Source organism: Hyperolius riggenbachi, chromosome 11 (genome assembly GCF_040937935.1).
Source record: "Hyperolius riggenbachi isolate aHypRig1 chromosome 11, aHypRig1.pri, whole genome shotgun sequence".
NCBI classification, from domain to species: Eukaryota; Metazoa; Chordata; class Amphibia; order Anura; family Hyperoliidae; genus Hyperolius; species Hyperolius riggenbachi.
Window position 1 is genome coordinate 189,939,059 of NC_090656.1, and position 21,407 is coordinate 189,960,465.

The 21,407-nt window shown below is 43.9% G+C and overlaps 1 protein-coding gene across 2 annotated transcripts in view; it reads left to right on the forward strand.

Annotated features, from left to right (window-relative positions):
* LOC137538216 (transmembrane protein 272-like) overlaps positions 1-21,407 on the forward strand; it is a 35,495-nt gene that overhangs the window by 12,644 nt on the left and 1,444 nt on the right. For both annotated transcript variants that reach the window (XM_068260258.1, XM_068260259.1), the window contains exons 2-5: positions 3,556-3,587; positions 4,441-4,500; positions 9,376-9,552; positions 14,595-14,754. In XM_068260258.1, the coding sequence (XP_068116359.1) occupies positions 3,566-3,587; positions 4,441-4,500; positions 9,376-9,552; positions 14,595-14,754 (419 nt within the window). In that variant the 5' untranslated portion in view covers positions 3,556-3,565. The remainder of the gene's footprint in view (positions 1-3,555; positions 3,588-4,440; positions 4,501-9,375; positions 9,553-14,594; positions 14,755-21,407) is intronic.

Consider the following 21,407-nt stretch of genomic DNA (forward strand, 5'->3'; position numbering starts at 1 on the left):
CAGCGGGCTTGACAGCGATGCCCCTGTTGATCCCATGGAGTATTGGGTCAAGCGCCTGGAGATCTGGAGCGAGCTGGCACAGTACGCCCTGGAAGTGCTGTCCTGCCCCCCTTCCAGCGTGCTGTCCGAGCGCTGCTTCAGTGCAGCTGGTGGCGTGGTCACCGAGAAACGCTCACGTCTGCCTCACAAGTCTGTGGACAGACTGACGTTTCTCAAGATGAACCAGGCGTGGGTGGAAGGCGAGTTCCTGGCCCCTGTTGTCGGCGAGAGGGGGACATGAACTGGCTGCCGGAACTTAAAACCATCGTTAATGTGCCTTACCACCCTTTACCACCTCCTGGCTCCTGCTCACTAAGCCAGCCTGGTTCACTTTGACTATTACGTCGCCTGCAGCCACACATTTTACAACTACAGTGGGCTGCTGTGTACTGCCCTTCTGCTGTCTGTCTGTGTTTCCCACTGCCAGGGTACACAGATTTACATTCTGTTGCCACTCTGCCACCAGCTATTACGTCAAAAAATAGCTATATCTGTGTAATTGGTTGTAAAACCAAAACTACAAAACCATAAAAAAAAAAAGGTTTAATTTTTCTGAGGTGCCCGGGTTGAAAACTGTGTTGTCCCAGTTGTGTATTGGACACGATGTGGGCTGCACGACCACTGTCTGGGACCTCCTGTTGTGTTTATTCACAGCCCTGGTATCACCCGCTAGGTACCAGGGCTATTATGTCACGCTGCCTGCCTGCTGCCACACTCACACTACTCCTCCATTCCTCCTGCTGCTGCTGCTGTCTGTCTGTGTTTCCCACTGCCAGGGTACACAGAATTACATTCTGCTGCCACTCTGCCACCAGCTATTACGTCAAACAATAGCTGCTCACATTACTCCTCCATTCCTCCTGCTACTGCTGCTGTCGGTCTGTGTTTCCCACTGCCAGGGTACACAGAATTACATTCTGCTGCCACTCTGCCACCAGCTATTACGTCAAAAAATAGCTATATATCTGTGTAATTTGTTTTACAAACAAAACAAAAAACCATAAAAAAAAAAAAAGGTTTAATTTTTCAGAGGTGCCCGGGTTGAAAACTGTGTTGTCCCAGTTGTGTATTGGACACGATGTGGGCTGCACGACCGCTGTCTGGGACCTCCTGTTGTGTTTATTTACAGCCCTGGTATCACCGCTAGGTACCAGGGCTATTATGTCACGCTGCCTGCCTCATTGACTGCCTGCTGCCACACACTCATCCTCCTCCTCCTGCTGCTGAATTTACCTCCTGCTGTCTGTGTGTTTCCACTGCCAGGGAGCACATACAATGGCGCTTCCAACATGCGTGCGCCACCAGCTATTTGTTACGCTCAAAAATAGCTGCATTTCTTTAAAAAAAAAAGTGAAGAAGAAGAAGACGATATAGAAAAAGAAGGAGAAGAAGAAGAAGGAGAAGAAGAAGAAGATGAAGAAGAAGGAGAAGAAGAAGAAGATGAAGAAGAAGAAGATGAAGAAGAAGAAGAAGAAGATGAAGAAGATGAAGAAGAAGAAGATGAAGAAGATGAAGAAGAAGAAGAAGATGAAGAAGATGAAGAAGAAGAAGATGGAGAAGATGAAGAATATGAAGAAGAAGAAGAAGATGAAGAAGAAGATGAAGAAGAAGAAGAAGAAGAAGATGATGATGAAGAAGATGAAGAAGAAGATGAAGAAGAAGAAGAAGAAGAAGAAGACAATATAGAAGAAGAAGAAGATATAGAAGAAGATATAGAAGAAGAAGATATAGAAGAAGATATAGAAGAAGAAGAAGAAGATATAGAAGATAAAGAAGAAGAAGAAGAAGAAGAAGAAGAAGTATATACAGTACTGAACAAAATTCTGGACACAACTTCTCTTTCCACCTTTTTTTTTTTTAAAAGAACATCCCCACATAATCACTTGCTGTTGTTACTTGGAAAAAAAGATGTTTCTTGCATCATTCACCCTCAAAACAAGTGTTGGAAGCTATTTAAGGCCAATTCGAATAGTCAGCTCGAATAATGAGCTCGAATACCGACTCGAATAGTGAGCTCGAAGTCCGAGGTCGAATCGAATAGTAAAAATTATTCGACTCGAATATTCGACTGACCTCGAATAATTTACTATTCGAATTCGACCAAACTCGAATTTTAAAAAGGGGTATTTGAGCACCACTGATTGTTAGATACTTTTTGCCATTTTTCTGTATTCATGTTTATGCATTTATTTTATTATAATATAAACAATTAAAAATTGTTTGTCTAAGTGTTTGTTCTGAATATCCTCTGCAAAGAATCCTGCCTTTTGGAGAGAACACTACTATAACTGTTTTATTGTTATATATTGTATCTAGAGAGGCTGTTAAAATAACCCTTTTTCCTACAGGATTAGCTATTGCTAGAATTGCATATTGGCAGCTTACTTGATCTCTACTCCGAGATTGCAGATTGTGTTGATTGTGCAATGTGCATGTGGACTCTCCCACCAATCCAAAAGGTTACTTTGCCTACCGTGCTGAATGCCATCAGAATGGGATCAGTGAATAATGGCGCACAGCGCCTATGCATAAAAATGGCGCCGCATTAAAAAGATACGCTTATCGCTATTTATTGTTAGTACTGCATAATAATGGCGCACAGGGAAAAAAGAAGAAAAATGGCACACACTAACGTTATTTATCAATAGTGGCACACACTAACGTTATTTATCAATAGCGCCCTACATAAGCCAAACTGCAGACGTTATTTAACTGCAAAGCGGTGAATGGATTTAATGTAACACTGTCAAGGTTAGGGTTGGGCACCACTGGGGGGTCTTAGGGTTAGGCACCACCAGGGGGGGTCTTAGGGTTAGGCACCACCAAGGGGGTGGTTAGGGTTAGGTACAAGGAGGGTTCTGTGTGAGAGTAGGGTTAGGTATAGTTACAGTACAATATACACCACCAGGGGGGTGGTTAGGGTTAGGCACCACCAGGGGGATCTTAGGGTTAGGCACCACCAGGGGGATCTTAGGGTTAGGCACCACCGGGGGGGTTTAGGGGTTAGGGATAGGTACAGAGAGGGTTCTGTGTGTTAACGCTAAATAACGATAAGGCTTTCACGCTAAATAACAATAAGGCTTTAACGTTAAATAGCGATAAGCGGCAAATGGATTAGCGGCAACACTGTGCGCCATTATTCACAGGCGCCATTTTCAGAAGGATGCAGGGATGGGTACAGAGAGGTTTCTGTGTGTTAACGCTAAATAACAATAAGGCTCTAACGTTGAGTAACAATAAGGCTTTAACGCTAAATAACAATAAGCGGCAAACGTATTAGCGGCAACACCGTGCGCCATTATTTGCAGGCGCCATTTTCAGATGGATCCATCAGAATTCCCTCAGTGTTTGAGGGCTGAATGATAATCTGCAGCAAACGGAACAAGAATTGGAGAGTGATGTCACAGTACTTTTGCACCCAGGCTTGTGAACACAGGCCCTAACTGTATAAAGAATTATTGTTCAACATCCCCATACCAAATGATGATGATAACGATGATGATCCTTTCTTTACAGATTTAGAAACATGGAGCCAAACCAGTCTTTAGGTATGTTTATACAATAATAATGTGATGCAAAGTACTTTATATGCTTCCATGTCTCCCAGTTAGGGATGGTCAAATGAGATGGGATGAGATGCTATCATTCAAGCATCACTGTTTCTATAACTGAATCAAGCAAATATATATTCCTATGCAAGACACAGAACATTTATATTGTGCTTTTCTCCTGGGGGACTCAAAGCGCCAGAGCTGCAGCCAATAGGGCAGTAGCAGTGTTGCTATGCTGAAGAGGTGTGTTTGGAGGGCTTGCTTGAAGGATGGGCCGAGCCTGATGGGTGGTGAAAGAGAGTTCCAGAAAGTGGGGGCAGCTCTTGAGAATGGGAGATGCGTGGGGTGATCAGACGCAGGTTGTTGGAGGATCATTGGGGGGCAGCCGGGTGTATGTCTGTGGACCAGTTCAGATATGTAGGTCGGGCTGGTCTTGTGTACAGATTTGTAGGCCAGGCACAACATTTTAAAGGTGATCTTGGCGTGGAGAGGGAGCCAGTGAAGGGATTCGCAGAGTGGGCTTGATTCGCTAAACCGTGATAACTCATATCACAGCCGTGATAGCGTTTTCGCATGCAATTTTTCGCGTTTTGTGCACCTTTTTGTGTTTTTTCACGGTTGCAGGTGAAAATTTGTGATTGCTCGTGAAAATGCAATTTCAATTTATATACAGTATCTATATATCTGTCTCATATTATAAATGATTAGCTTGAGAGCCCCTCTGAGGGATAGTCGGCGACAGGGCCATATGGACTGTGTACAGCACTGCAGGAGATGTCAGCCCTATATAGATATACAATAATAATAAAAATTAAAAGCCAACTTTTAACTTTTGATATTTGCTTTCTAGGTACCCAGATACTTTCATATATAATCTGGATGGGATTAAGTGTAGCTATGATTGTAATGGGTAAGTGTCAAGATCCTTGTTTTCCATGCAGAATCTCTCTGTTTATTGTTTTTGTAATCTTTGTGCAAAAGTTCTAATACTATACACTATATCTACTCCTAATAAACAAGAAAACTAAACCAGGATTTAGGGAATTTTGTTGTTTAAATCTCGGATACAGTGGAGAAAGCTGAGTACCTGTGTCAGGCTTGCACACACACACACACACACACACACACACACACACACACACACACACACACACACACACACACACACACACACACACACACACACACACACACACACACACACACACACACACACACACACACACACACACACACACACACACACACACACACACACACACACACACACACACACACACACACACACACACACACACACACACACACACACACACACACATTACAGGAAGAGGTGATGGTGCTCAATAAGCAATAAAAAAGCAGGGGATCAATAAAAAAGGTGGTAATGACTGTCAAATATAATGTGACAAAGTTGAAGTGGCCTAGATTTTCAGTGGTCCCCAGAGCATTTCTTGCTTTTTTCGTGCCCTGTTGTCAGTGGCGTAGCTAGGGTATTTTACACCCAGTGCGGATAATTTACCGACAACCCAGCCCCCCCCCCCCCCCCCAAAAAAAAAACACAAAGCAAAAAATGGGTGTGGCCATGACATCATATGCGGAGCTAACTGTAATGTAACTGTGTAACAGTAAGGCAGTGGGCTAATATAGGTAGCCAGAATAGTTGCCACCAGTATAGGCTAGCTAGGTAGGTAGGTGCCCCCAATGCAGGTTAGATAAGTAGGTGCCCCCAGTATAGATTACATAGGTAGCTGCCGCCAGTATAGATTACATAGGTAGCTGCCCCCAGTATAGGTTAGATAGGTAGATGCCCCCCAGTATAGGTTTGATAGGTAGCTGCCCCCCAGTATAGGTTAGATAGGTAACTGCCCCCTGTATAGGTTAGATAGGTAGCTCCCCCCCCCAGTACAGTTTATATTAGGTAGGTGCCCCCCAGTACAGGTTAGATTAGGTAGGTGCCCCCCCCCCCCAGTATAGGTTAGATACAGGGCAGTTTCTAGTCTAAAATGCACCCAGGGCGATGCTGTAAAAATTGCGCCCCCTGCGGAGCCAGGTATAGGTGCCTGCAGTATAGGTTAGCCAGGTCTAGTTGCACTCAGTATAGGTTAGATAGGTAGCTGCCCCCAGTATAGGTTAGATTGGTATCTGCCCCCAGTATAGGTTAGATAGGTAGCTGCCCCGCAGTATATAGGTTAGATAGGTAGCTGCTCCCCAGTTTAGTTTAGATTGGTAGCTGCTCCCAGTATAGGTTAGACTAGGTAGCTGCCCCCCAGTATAGGTTAGATTGGAAGCTGCCCCCAGTATAGGTTAGATAGGTAGCTGCCCCCAGTATAGGTTAGATTAGGTAGCTGCCCCCCATTATAGGTTAGATTAGGTAGCTGCCCCCCAGTATAGGTTAGATTAGGTAGGTGCCCCCCAGTATAGGTTACATTAGGTAGATGCTCCCCAGTATAGGTTAGATTAGGTAGCTGCCTCCCAGTATAGGTTAGATTAGGTAGCTGCCCCCCAGTATAAGTTAGATTAGGTAGCTGCCCCCCAGTATAAATTAGATTAGGTAGCTGCCTCCCAGTATAGGTTAATTAGGTAGGTGCCCACCAGTATAGGTTAGATTAGGTAAGTGACCCCCAGTATAGGTTAGATTAGATAGCTGCTCCCCAGTATAGGTTAGATAGGTAGCTGCCCCCAGTAAAGGTTAGATTAGGTAGCTGCCCCCCAGTATAGGTTAGATAGATAGCTGCCCCCAGAATAGGTTAGATTAGGTAGCTGCCCCCCAGTATAGGTTAGATTGGAAGCTGCCCCCCAGTATAGGTTAGATAGGTAGCTGCCCCCAGTATAGGTTATATTAGGTAGCTTCCCCCCAGTAAGTTTGTATCAAGACTCATAAAAGCTCTCTTAACGTATTAATACAAGAAATTAACTTCAAATTACTATCCCATTGGTATAGAACCCTGGCACTCCTCCACTGGTTCTTTCCTTCGATTTCAGATCTTTGTTGGAGATGTGGAGAGTTACAAGGAGATTTACTCCACATTTGGTGGCACTGTAGTAAAATTATTCCATTTTGGAGACAGATACATGCTCTTATTAAAGAAACTGCCAGTGAACGCTTGGAATGGAAACCTGAAGTATTCCTTCTACATTTATCTAGAGAAAGTCTCCGATCTTACAAGAAATCCTTGGTTAAACACCTACTAAACGCAGCTAAGGCATGTATCCCTCTGAAGTGGAAAGATCCTGAACCCCCCTCAATCTCTCTTTGGTTTCAGAAAATTGAACAAATTGCCAAAATGGAGGAGTTGGTAGATTCTAAAGAGGAATTTTTTTTTAAAATATATAATTATGGGGACACAATGGTTTGTTTTCCAAGAAAGTGATACTTACCGAGCCAATATGGCCTCTCCAGCATCACGTCCCATTCTCTTAGCTATTAAAAGTATAGGCCCTTCCCAAACTTTGACAACTAACTGATCGTCCCCGGTCACATGACATGACACCTGCCACTTTCTTCCTATAAGATTTTGATATTTAGGTCTGGATCTATTTATAACTATACTTGAACCAATCTTAAGGTGCTTTATAGCTAGTGATTACCGTAGTTTGACCTGTGGATTTGGCATCAATATATCACTCTGATTCTTTATTAAATCCGCATATATTAAGGCTTAAAATATGACACTTTCAACTAGCTTCATAAGGTTTCACCTGAAAATTGTCTTTAAGCTTTATATTTTTTTACGCTAAAAAGCCTGTTTAAGATGGACTACATGAGTTGCACTGTGTGGTTATATGTATCATAATATGTGAATTTAATGTTGACATTTATCTCTTTGTTATCAATAAAGATTGTTTGCAAAATGAATTTCAAAATGTTAAAACCGGATAACACAATAATTTCCATTTTAAAACGAGAATATACAAAATTATAATTCTCAAAATGAATTCCGAAATGTTAAAACGATAATTTACAAAAAAATAATTGTCAAAATGAATTTGAAAACAATATTTTACAAACCACTAATTCTCTAAACAACAAAAATTCCCACTATTTAACGGGCGCCAAAATCGTCCAGTTTTGCACCCAATTGCCGATATTTAACATTAGAGTGAATGTCGGCGCCCAGGAATCATCATGCGGCTCCTATGACTGATGGGAGTCATCTATGCCAGCTGATACTGGGGACCACTTATGGCTGCTAACAGAGACTGACAGGCCATTTGTGACTGCTGATCATGGTGGGAGTAGCCCAGTAAGTGCTTTAAGATTTACGTGCTCTAAGTACTGCCAGCCCGCACTGTGCCCCATGGCGTACATATATGTACACCGCCTGTGAGTTGGGCGCTTTCGGAGCACAGCATAGCACCTGACTTCGGCTCTGCTATAGCACTAGTGCTATAGTACGTGCTCTGCTCATTGGTAATTCAGGATTTCCGGCAATCGCCGGACCCCAAATTACTTTGAATTCCCCCTCTGAGTTGCCATGACTCGGAGGGGGAATAGTATTTTACGCCGCAGGAAATCTGCATCTGACTCGCTCTTTGCCAGTACTCAGTTGGTCATACCTATTCATATACAACGGTGTTATAGTGGCTACTATTTTATGAGATGCATTGAAGGAGCGTTTTAGTAGGATTATTGTTCTCTATCACCTCTTTTCATCAAGTCTGATGAGGCTAAATTTAAGCCCACCTTATTCCCCGTTCTGGTTGTATTGGGATAGAGGGCAGAGCATGGTCAGAAGAGATCAGCAGCAGCGTGAAGATGAGACGATGTCCATGCTTTAATATGGAACTGAATTTACACCTGGATAGTCAATTCCAATTTATTACAGTGCCATGGAAATGAAGGTGCTATATAAATAAAAAAGATAACAATAATAATCCAGATACAACATTTAACTATTTTTGGTGTTAAGGATGCTGAATAAATCTTGAATATTGATAGACAGCAAGACCCCGGGTATACCGCACCGGTGGAGATTGCCTGATGCCAGATACATGTTCTTGCTGGTTGCTTGAGCAACCCCCAGTGCAGCATAAAATTCTTACCGAGCCTCTGGGCGGTGTCTTCTACTCTTCCTGTAGCTGAGCCTCTGGGCGGTGTCTTCAACCCTTCCTGTAGCTGAGCCTCTGGGCGGTGTCTTCTACTCTTCCTGTAGCTGAGCCTCTGGGCGGTGTCTTCTACCCTTCCTGTAGCTGAGCCTCTGGGCGGTGTCTTCTACCCTTCCTTTAGCTGAGCCTCTGGGCGGTGTCTTCTACTCTTCCTGTAGCTGAGCCTCTGGGCGGTGTCTTCAACCCTTCCTGTAGCTGAGCCTCTGGGAGGTGTCTTCTACCCTTCCTGTAGCTGAGCCTCTGGGAGGTGTCTTCTACCTTTCCTGTAGCTGAGCCTCTGGGCGGTGTCTTCTACCCTTCCTGTAGCTGAGCCTCTGGGCGGTGTCTTCTACCCTTCCTGTAGCTCCTAGTGGCTTTCCAGCCGTTAGGAGCTACAGGAAGGGTAGAAGACACTGCCCAGAGGCCTGGTAAGTATTTTATGCACTGCAACCCCTCCCCCAAAATTCCCAAAGCACTGTCCCCGTTATCCCCTCAGGCATGCCGGTTAGTTGAGACTTCTGGTTGCCTGAATTCTGGATAACGGGGAATTTGCTGTATATAGTTTGTGAAGTCTTCCAGATATTAGCAGTACATAAACACGTAGTAATAATAAATCAGCAGTCACCGGCTTCATCTCATACATGAGAGACCGTCACCAGTTCATGGACTTCATTGACCAGATTCTTTTCCTTCCTAGGTGCCATATACCAACACAATTGCCCCATCCAACCTTACATACCTATATTTCTGATCGTGATGGGAGCCACACACTTGCTAGCTTGTATTCTCTTGTTTCTGAGGCCTGTGCTAGGAGTTTGCATCATGGTTCTGGAAGGTTTTATTGGACTCTTCAGCTTAGCGTGGTTCATAGCAGGTAAGTGTGGCAATTATGTCCTGTTGAGTTACATCATGATAATAACAGGTGCAAAAGAAATGTGCAGAATCTAAATCCTTATTTTCTAGCACAGGGCTGGTGCTGCCATTAAGGCAAATGGGTAATTGCCTCAGGGCTCCACGACAATTGCCGGGCCCCCCTGCAACACCAGAACTCCAAGTGGTCACCCCTGACTGCTCCCGGGGCCCTTGTAATATGAGGCTGGCTGCACGGCATTGCTGCACTGCATAGGCAACACGCGTCCGCGCTATAACCCCCACAATCCCTTGCATCACCTACTGCTTGTACCAGCTGACCACTCTTAGGCTAGGAGCTGTCACCTGGTATGAGCAGTAGGCAGTGCAAGGGATTGCGGGGGGTTTAGTGCGGACACATGTTGCCTCCGCATTACCAAGTGGATCACAATTGCCGCGGTCGGGGTGGACGTGCGACGACCATATCGTGCATCAACTTTGGTGGTGGGAAGGCCCCAGGTTACCTTTGTTTTGAGGCCCCCTTGCGTCTTATACCGGCCTTGTTCTTGCAGGAACATTGTAGAAAGTTCTGATGTGGACAACCAATAAGATTTTCTGTTCAGTTTGTTGCTGAATTTGTTGCTTGGTGCATATAGTATGTTTTATGAGTACTATTGACCTCCTCCTTCTACATGTTGAAGGAGTAAACTGATGCAAAATGGATTGTATGTTGGCAGTTGTATTCTGAAATATAAAGAGGAAAAACATGACAGTCTGAATTCACACTGCCATTCTTTATCAGTAGGCCCCACAGCAGTAACCTTATCTAGAGCAGATCTCCATGCAAAAAGATGCAATACCAGTAAAAGGGCCCATACACTGGTCGATTTCAGCCATCCGTCAATCGATTCTATCAAATCTATCGATCGATTTGCGGCCGATTGCGATCGATTTGATCTATCTGACTGGATGGAAAATCTAGGTCGATCTGCTGCTGGCAGCAGACCGATGGCCCATAGAGTTGCATTGGACCTAATGGTCCAATAATGCATTTAGATCGATTTCCAATAGATTGTGAAATCTATTGGCAATCTGTTCCTAGTGTGTGGCACACATCAGATAGATTCCTGTCAGATTCGACTTTACAGGCATCTGACAGAAATCTATCTGATGGTCGAATCTGTTGCAAATCTATAAGTGTATGGCTACCTTTACAGACAGAAACAACTGTCCCGTGTCTTCTCTTCATTGCCATCGGGGGCACCTCTATCCCTATGACATGTACTGATGTCACATACATGCGGCAGGGTCATGGATACAGTAGTTCCCGGCAATGGAGAAAAGAGCAGAGGAGGAGGCGTGTCAGCCGACAGATGAGCCAAAACTACACTCACCACGGTCAGGGGGGACATATTACATGGGGCCGACATGTAGGGCCCAGCAGATGGAGGCAGCTGCACAGATTTCCAATAGGTTTCATGCTGGGTCCGCTTTAAGTTACATCCAATCTGTTGGTCCTTAAATCACAGTGATGTTGGTTATGATTGTACAGCTCTTTGCATAAGATGATTCAACAAGCACACACACAAGATAATGTCCAATCACAATTCTTTCCCTCCATGCCCCAGTATCACAGACCGTTTACATTTCAGACACTTTGATACATGAGGTGCTGTGTGTTTTTGGAGTTCTTGGGCCTCTAACTGCTAGGTGCGTGTGTGCATATTCTCCATAGCTCTGTGCCTTCTGTTCTAAGCCTGAAGGGAGCTTTTATTAGCAGTAAAGGACGTGAGGGGATTCTACTCAGTGTAGCAGTCATAGAGAAGAAAAATACTCCACAGCGGCTCTAACAATACTGGACACTGTCCCCATTGTAGAGGATTCCCCTCACTCCCTCCTAATGCACATCACATGACAAGCTTCGAGAGGTGTATAGGGTGGAGGTACGCTGCAGCATAGTGCATGCTTGTGGTGAAGACAAAAGGGGACCAACCTAACACTAAAGTAGGTAAATCTCTGCTGCACTATCCAGCAATGTGACTGGGAGCTATACAGGAGGGAAGTAGGGTGGGAGGTAGAGGAACAGGCCCCTTTGGGTTGCAGAGGCTATCGTTATGTCCCAGTATGGCTAGGGCTCTGTGTTTCTCTGAATGGCCTAGATGGCATGATGACTGACAGACTCCCTGTGTGTCCCCAGCCCCCTGCAATTGCAGAGGTTACAGTGATATAGTTTACCATTGCGTAGTATGGTTAGGTGAAGAGTTTTTACAGTTATCAACACTTTTTACTGTTCTACACATTACCAATTCTTTCTGCAACCATTTATCGTTTTTCAATATCCCACTTATTTCAGTTATCTTACTTGGCTGGGTTTGGAGAGTGTAAGAGCCTGATATGTGTCTACTATACTAAATGCCTGTTTAGAGGGAACCTGAAGTGAGAGGTATATGAAGGCATTTCATTTTAAACAATACCAGTTACCTGGCAGTCCTGCTGACTCTCTTCCTCTGACAAAAATCTGACAAGCTGTATGCTTGTTTCAGGTGTGTGATTCAGACACAACTGCAACCAAAGAGATCAGCAGGGCTGCCAGGCAACTGGTATTGTTTTAAAAGGAAATAAGTATGGCAGCCTCCATATTCCAGTCCCTTCAGGTTCCCTTTAAATAACTGCCATATCTCACTTTAGTGCATCTGAGCAACTTTGCACTGCAAGAAGACCTGAGTCACGGTTCTCCTACCGTCACATTAACCCACATGGTATACATGCAGCATATACGTTGCTTGTATAACATGCATTGCTGGCCGACTAACGCTGACCAAATCGGTCAGTAATGGACGTTATACAAGCAACAAATATGTTGCGTGTATAATGAGAATTTATGTAATGCAAATTACGTATTGTGCTACCATAATGCTGACATTTTTAAATCATTTAGGCTGCTTTCACAGTGGGACGTTAAAGTCCCACGTTAGAGCAGCCTGTAACGCAGGCCACCGCACAGTAATGAAAAATCAATGGGCTGTTTACAGTGCCCACGTTGCATCACATTGTAACGCTACACGTTGAATGAAAGTGTAGCATGCTGTGCGTTATACTGGGCTTTAGCTGCGTTAGACTGCTTGCACATGCTCAGTGACTAGCCACATGGCTAATTAATATTCACTGCACTGTGGTGAGTAACCTGGACTCATAGTGTTGTCCGGATCATGAATAAATCATTCATTTGATCCGGATCTTTTTTGTGAGTTGAATCATCCGGATCATCACAATGAACAATTCGGTTCACAGTGGATGTCTTTCTGGAAGAAACAGGAACATACAGAATGTACAGTGCAGGGAAAGTCCTGTCCTGCTAGTCATTTCACCCCCAGTCTGCTTCCCTAGTAAAATGATTCAAATGATTCGGTTCAAAGATCCGGATCTTTTCAATGATCCAATTCAAATTATCCGAATCCTTGAAAAGATCCGGACTTCCCATCACTAACCTGGAGCGGCTGTTCTATCAGTATAGATAGAGCGAAAACAGCGCACCAAGAGCTGCATAACACGGCTCAATCTGACGTCCAACTTCAACACCACCATGCGTTGCGTTAGGGGCACGTTATGCGATCTTAACGTCCCCTAAAACGCAACGTCTTGGTGGGAAAGAGGCCTTAAAGTGTGACTTTTTTTTCTTTGCTACTAATATTCAATACGTTATCTGTACTACACATACAATTCATACGTTTATTTCTGCTTCAGATTTGCTTTAAAGCAGCAGGGACATCCATACTATCCCAGAAAAAAATACATATACAAGTAGATAAATACTTGTTCTACTTACATAACACATGTATTGCAGTGTTCACGTTTTTCAGTGAATTTTATATAGTAAGTAGAAAACTGTTCCAGGCATTTTCCATATTTAATGCCCTGACTGAAGCCAATCCTGATGTCATTTCCTACCTTACTCTTTTTTTTTCCTCCTGCCTGAAATGGTGTATGCATTGCCAAACCTCCTCCCCACTAAGACCTGTACTAAAAACTGCCATATCTGTCATATGTAGCTTGCTTTGTAAACACATGTGAGCACAGCATAGATCATATTTCAGCAGCTTCTGCAGAGGGGTGAGAAGTATTTCCCTTCTCAGCCTCAGTGTCACACTGAACTGTGTACTGAAGGAGCAGGAATGTGGGAGCGGAGATAACAAGCTTCCCTCTCCCCGGCAATGTACCAGAATAGAGACAGGCTGACTGAGATAAGATTCATTACAGCCGACACATTTATGATTATATTGGAATGCTTGCAATACATACTGTGTAGACTGCATAATAAACACAGAGCAGTGGGTTAATGGAATCTGATTTTATGGCTGACAATCCCGCTTTAAGGCATCTAACAACCAATCACCAGATGTGGAATATCAAATGAGAAGGAATGCGTGGAACCCAAGGTCTCAGAATTTGTACTTGAACTTTAAAGGACACCCGGGGCAAAAATAAACTAATGAAATCAACGATTGTATCTATCTTCCTTCTCCTAAAAATCACTTTTTAAGATATTCCACGGTTTTATTTTATGTTTAACTCTACTTTTTAAGTTTTAATTTTTAACTTTTTTTTATTGTTTTTGCTCAATAACACACATATTTGAAGTATGCCAGAGCTAAAAATCTATGAACTTTTGACCCTTTTTATCTCTTTCCTGCTCTCAGAGGCCATTTTCTGCTAGGAAAGTGTTTTATAGTTGGAATTTCTTATCAGTGAGGATCACACTCTAGTCACTTCCTGTCTGAGTTGGGACTGAGTTAGCCACTTTACATACCTGATATTTAACACTTTCAGGCAGAGAAAGAAAAAAAGGAACACAGCATAGTTATTTGTGTGCTCGGCACTGTACATACCCAGGTCTATCTCATCATGTCACATGTCACCTCGGGTATCCTTTAAGACCATAGGATCAGTTATGAACATCAAAATAGGTGATTTAATGCCACTGTCCACTTTTAATTCAACTTCAGATTTGTAAGCAGTATTGTTGATTTTGCTGAAAACTTAACATTCTTATTGTTTTCAATTTTAAAGGCAGTGTTTGGGTCTTTAAGATCTATAAGGAGTATGAAGGATTCTGTCAGAGAGATCTTTATTTGTTCGCCTTTTCAATCCTGATAATCCAATATGTGGCGATCGGCTTATCCTTGTTTTGCCCATGCCTTGTCGGTTCTCCAAGAGCTTTTTACGAAAGGTAATACTTCTAAATATAGCTATTATTAAAGTGTAATTCAGTCTGGTGCCCTTTATAAGTATTCTTATTGTAAGATAAAATCCCACTTCAGATTACCGTAGTCATTGGAATATTTGAGGATTACAGGATCAGAATAATATTTTGAGAAATCAGGTCACACTCTTTACCATTTACATATGTCTCAGTTTTCCAAACATTTGCTGCAGAAGAAGCAATAGAGCTTGAGTAGCATAAACAAAAAGGACTGCTTTACCTGCTACTATTGGACAGTAAATTAACATTACAGAGACTCTGTACTTTAAAAAAAGCTCTCTGGAAGATACTTACCTCGGGAGGGGGAAGCCTCAGAGTCCCAATGAGGCTTCCCCCTCCCCTGTAGCTTTAGGGAATCCAGCGCTGGATCCCATGACAAGCTTGACAAGGCTTGATATATTTACCTCTCTGGGATACAATCGTATCCGCTCTACTGCGATGGCGCAAAAGGACTTGCGCCTGCGCAGTAGAGCGGATTAATCGGGGTCGGCTATTTCCGCCTTAACCTGAAGGAAGAGCGGCTAGTGCACTTGCGCAGGATCGCAGTAGGTAAATATTTACCTCGCCGCACTTCCGGATACCCTGGAACTTGAACAGAGGGACGGTGGAGAGCCTCGTTAGGATCCAGAGGCTTCCCCCTCCCGAGGTAAGTATCCCCCGGAGGGATTTTTTTCATTATAGGTTTTCTGTAACCTCCTTGCCGGTTATCCCGAACAGAGTTCGGGGTAAGCCATCAAGGAGGATTTCTCAGGCCCTGGTGGACCGATTTGCATAATTTTTTTTTGTTACACGCAGCTAGCACTTTGCTAGCTGCGTGTAACATCCGTTCGCCGCCGATCCGCCGCTACCCGCCGCGCCGCCCCCTCCCAGACCCCTTGCGCAGCCTGGCCAATCAGTGCCTGGCAGTGCTAAGGGGTGGATCGGGACTCCCTCCGACGCCATAACGTGGATGACGTCATCCCGATCGTCGCTATGGCGACGGGGGAAGCCAAACAGGAAATCCCGTTCTGAACGTGATTTCCTGTTTGCTCTGATCGCCGGAGGCAATCGGAAGGGGAGGGGGGATGTCGGCGCACAGCGGCTATCATGTAGCTAGCCCTAGGCTAGCTACATGATTTAAAAAAAGAAATAAAAGTACTGCGCCACCCCCTGCTAATTTTTTTGAAACGGCAGGGGGGTTAATATAGTTTTCAGCTAGATATACTAACTGATAAAGATATCTCTGTGGAAAACATGTCACAAACCCGGGCAGTAGGAACTAATGACAACGGGCCCTGATGCATAGCGATGGTCGGAAATGCAGATTTCTGATTCCACAGAAATTCAAATTTCCGGCAATGCTGATTACCGATTCTGCAGATTTCTGTTTTCCAAGTTCCAATTTCGTCTTCTCAGGAGTCTTTTCTTTTTAGTCATTTTTTTACATTCTCTGATTGGCCAATTACTTACAGGTTTCCTCCGCATTCTCTGATTGGCCCATTGCTTCCGAGTTCTGTGATTGGGCAAAAATTACTGAGTTGCAGTAATGCGGTATTCCCACAGAAATCCATATTCCGAGGAGTCTTCTTTCGGTAATTTTTCGCATTGTCTAATTGGCCAAATACTTCCGGGTTGACGCTGCAGTCTCTGATTGGTCCAACGCTTCCGAGTTCTGTGACTGGGCTAAGATTACCGAGTTGCAGTAATGTGGTATTTCTGCAGAAATTCGATTTCCGTTTTCTGATTTCCGAGAAATGTGGAAATTTCTGTGAAATCCAAATGAGCATCCCTACTGATGCACTAAAGTCCGGTAAAGTTACCAAGCGTAGGGAATGCACGGCAGTTTTACTGTTACTAACACAGATTGATCAACATCCGTTAACCCATTAGCAGCATGCGCATCACTATGGTAACATGCAAAGTAACACGCGTTGCCATATTACCCTGGTAACGGACGTGCCACTAATGGGATAACACCGGGTGCTCCTTCTGTGCTAGTAATGGCAACTGCCATGTGCTCCCTGCACATGGCAACTTTACTGGACTTTAGTGCAACAGGCCTCATATGATATAGAAATTCCCCAAAATTGGGAAAAGTGAGAACTGCATATCCTATTACATAACAGTTGCAGACATACAGGATGCTGATATCTAGTGAAAATGACCATAAAGTGAGTTGTGCTCCAGAGATTCTCTACTGTTAGGGTGGGAGGAAGGGGCCAAGGTCTACTTTATCCCAGAAAAGTAGAAATTTGGAGCCCAGCTTTAATCGCTGGATTAGCTATTCACTGGTGCAATGCTGATCACTTCTTTATGTGCATTGAATAATGATAATTATTCATAAAGTGTTCCTCTCCCCATGCTTATACCCCTCTGACATTGGCAGGTTTGGGTGCACCATATTAACCATTTATGCCACCTGGACGTGATTTTCACGTCCAGGCAGCTGCTGCAGTACTGCTGCGCAACCCTGTGCCGACCCCAGTAGCCCGGAGATCAATGAATGGGAACATGGTTCCCGTTCATTGATCTAAGTCCCCAGCAGAAAAACCGACGGCTTCTCATCAGAGGCCGTAGTCTTTAAGAAAAAAAAAGTTTCCCATCCTCTTAGTGCTTCCAGGACGAAAAAAAAAACAACAACAAATCTCACCGTGGCCATCTTGTGGCCAAATAGTAAAACTACATATAGATACATTTTTTTTAATAAAATGAACCCACATTATTACATTTAAAATCAACTGTTAATTAAATTAGATTTTTTATGGAAAAAAAAATACAATTAACAATTAAAAAAACACAACGTAAATAGTTACCTAAGGGTCTGAACTTTTTAAATATGCATGTTAAGAGGGTATATTTCAAACATTTTTCAATTATAAGCTTGTAAATGGACGCAAAACTAAAAAAATGCACCTTTATTTCCAAAATAAAATATTGGCGCCATACATTGTGATAGGGACAAAATTTAAATGGTGTAATAACCATGACAAATAAAATCCATAGGTTTTAATTATGGTGGCATGTATTATTTTCAAGCTATAATGGCCGAAAACTGAGAAATATTGATTTTTTTCCATATTTTTCTTAATATACCTGTGAAAATGCCTTTAGAAAAAAATAATTCTTAGCAAAATGTACCACCCAAAGAAAGCCTAATTGGTGGCAGAAAAAACAAGATATAGATCAATTCATTGTGATAAGTAGTGATAAAGTTATTGGCGGATGAATGGGAGGTGAAAATTGCTCTTTTGCATAAGGTGAATAATCCCTGCAGGCTGAAATGGTTAATTATGTATAGGGTGCTTGTAATATTTGCACTCGGACCAATAGCTCTTTAGCTATGCCACAGTGAACAGGTATTTTTTTCATCATATGTCTCATTAAAGCTGAATACTCACCTTAGGATGGATTGGGGAACCTCACAGCAACGCTTCCCGACAAAGAGCGTTCTCCAATCTACCTTCTGACCCGCGGGAACACACGACGGTACAAGACAGGCATGAACAAGAGGTTAAACGATTGCGGTACTTTGTATGGGAGTTGTCGGGAATCTTAAAGATCCGATCTGGCGTGACTGCCTTAACCATTTCAGCCCGAGCAGGGCCGGCCTTAGGTTTCACAGCGCCCTGAGCGAAACCTTATTTTTGTGCCCCCCCCCCCCCTCATCCTCTTTTCGCGTGCACGCATGTGCGCACACCCACAAGCCCATATGCAATTCACATTTTCTCCTGAGTTACCTCCTAGGACAGTGGTTCCCAACCTTTTTGAAGTCTAGACACATCACACCAAATGCTCAGATCTCTGTGACACGTCACATATGTATAATAGAAAAAAAACCATTAATAACCACGAAATGGATGAGAAGAGTGTATTATCCTGAATAAACTTAAAAATGAAGGCTAGAACCTTTCAGGAATATTAATAAAAACAATCAGTGGGACAGTTACAGAAACAGTAAAAAAGGGCGCAGGAGGCTAGTGGACAAATCAGGCGCCGCCATTCACTCCCATAATAAATATCGTTTACTGGGCGCCGAACGGGAAAAAAGGGCGCCCGAGAATAATAACGTTTTCCAACGGCGCCCGAAGTTTCCTATTTCAATAAAACATTATTTTAAATGTTATCCCTTACTGTTTGTAAAACATTATTATTCACAAAATAAAGCGATCAGTACGTAACGTAAATTGTAATATATTTTATACCTTACTGTTTCTAAAACATTATTCTACACACAATACAGTGATCACTAAGGAGGGTCTTAGGTTTAGGCACCACCAGGGGGGTCTTAGGTTTAGGCACCACCAGGGGGGGTCTTAGGTTTAGGCACCAATACGGGGGTCTAGGGGTTAGGGGTAGGTACAGGGAGGGTTACTTACTAATTTTTTTTTAAACGTTATTATACATTTCACTGTTTAAACGAAAGATTAACGTTTTCACAATTGCCGATTTCATGCACATTATTTAATGATTTATAACTTTATAAAAACGAATATTTAAACGAAATATAGTATATTATATTTTTAAACATTATCCATGTTTATTGTTTAAAACCCCGCGCCCTTTTTTCCCAGCGCCCCTTTTTAACGTACGCAACAGTTACCCCCCCCCCATTTGGAATGATAGCACAGCACCGACAATTTTCCCCACGCGTTATAGCCGCAGTGCGCCCCCCCCCCCAAAAAAAAAATGCCCTCAGACTCAGTATAGGTAGGTAGCCAGTTATATCTGCCCCCAGTATATTATCTCATATGCAGTTGCCCTTAATATAGATAGCCAAGCATAGGTGCCCCCAGTATAGGAAGTCAGTTGTAGGTCTCCCTCCATAGATAGCCAGGTGTTGGTGCCCCCAGTGTAGGTAGCCAGGAGTAGGTTCCCTCCCCCAGTATAAAGTATAGGTAGCCAGGAGTAGGTTCCCTCCCTCAGTATAGGTAGTCAGCTATAGGTGCCCCCAGTATAGGAAGTCAGGTGTAGGTGCCGTCGACATAGGTAGCCAGCTATAGGCGCCCCCTTGAAAGCAGGCGCCCTGAGCAACCACTCTGGTCGCTCAGGTCAAAGGCCGGCTATGTAGACGAGAGGAATTTTCACATTTCAGCGCTCCTCCCAATCATTCCCCAATAACTTTATCACTACTTATCACAACAAAATTATGTATTCCTTGTTTTTTCTGCCACCAATTAGGCATTCTTTGGGTGGTACATTATGCTAAATTATTTTATTCTAAATTTTTTTATTCTAAATGCATTTTAAATATAAAAAATATTTAAAAATATTAAATTCATAATTTATCAGTTTTCAGCCTTTATAGTTTTAAAATTAAACATTCTTCTGTGGATAAAAGTTACACATTTTATTTGCCCATTTGTTCCGGTTATTGCAATATTTAAATTATATCCTTAGTACAATGTATGGTGACAATATTTTATTTGGAAATGAAGGTGCATTTTTATTTAGTTTTACATCCATCCCTATTTACAAGCCCATATTTAAAAAATTATATACCCTCTTGTCATACATATTTAAAAAAAATAGTGTCTAATGCCTGTAGGCGTAATTTTACTATTTGGCCACAAGATGTCCTCACACAGGACTTCCTATAAGCGCACAATAAGTACGCTACATAGGAAGCAATGTGTTACTATGTAACTAAGGAAGTGACGCAGGCATCCATTGATGCCTGCGATCACAGTGGCCTGGAGGGGAGATGAATGAATGGGAACTTTGTACCCATTCATTAACCACTTGCCGACCGCACGCTTATACCGTGCATCGGCAAAGTGGCAGCTGCAGGACCAGCGACGCAGTTCTGCGTCGCCAGCTGCAGGCTGATTAATCAGGAAGCAGCCGCTCGCGCGAGTGGCTGCTTCCTGTCAATTCACGGCGGGGGGCTCCGTGAATAGCCTGCGGGCCGCCGATGGCGGCTCGCAGGCTAAATGTAAACACAAGCGGAAATAATCCGCTTTGTTTACATTGTACGGCGCTGCTGCGCAGCAGCGCCGTAAGGCAGATCGGCGTTCCCCGGCCAATCAGCGGCCGGGGATCGCCGCCATGTGACAGGGGACATCCTGTCACTGGCTGCACAGGACGGATAGCGTCCTGTGCAGCCCGGATCACCAGGGGGATAAGGTAGGAGAGGGAGGGGGGGAATTTCGCCGCGGAGGAGGGCTTTGAGGTGCCCCCCCCCCCCGCAACATGCCTGCAGGCAGGAGCGATCAGACCCCCCCTGCACATCATCCCCATAGGGGGGAAAAAAGGGGGGCGATCTGATCGCTCTGCGTGCACCCTGATCTGTGCTGGGGGCTGCAGAGCCCACCCAGCACAGATCCCAACAAACAGCGCTGGTCCTTAAAGAGACTCTGTAACAACAAAAACCTCCCCTGGGGGGTACTCACCTCGGGTGGGGGAAGCCTCCGGATCCTAATGAGGCTTCCCACGCCGTCCTCTGTCCCACGGGGGTCTCGCCGCAGCCCTCCGAACAGCCGGCGACTGTGCCGACTGTCAGTTCAATATTTACCTTTGCTGGCTCGAGCGGGGGCGCTGTGGCGACTTTCGGCACGGAAATAGACGGAAATACCCGATCTCCGTCGGGTCCGCTCTACTGCGCAGGCGCCGGAAACTTGCGCCTGCGCAGTAGAGCAGACCCG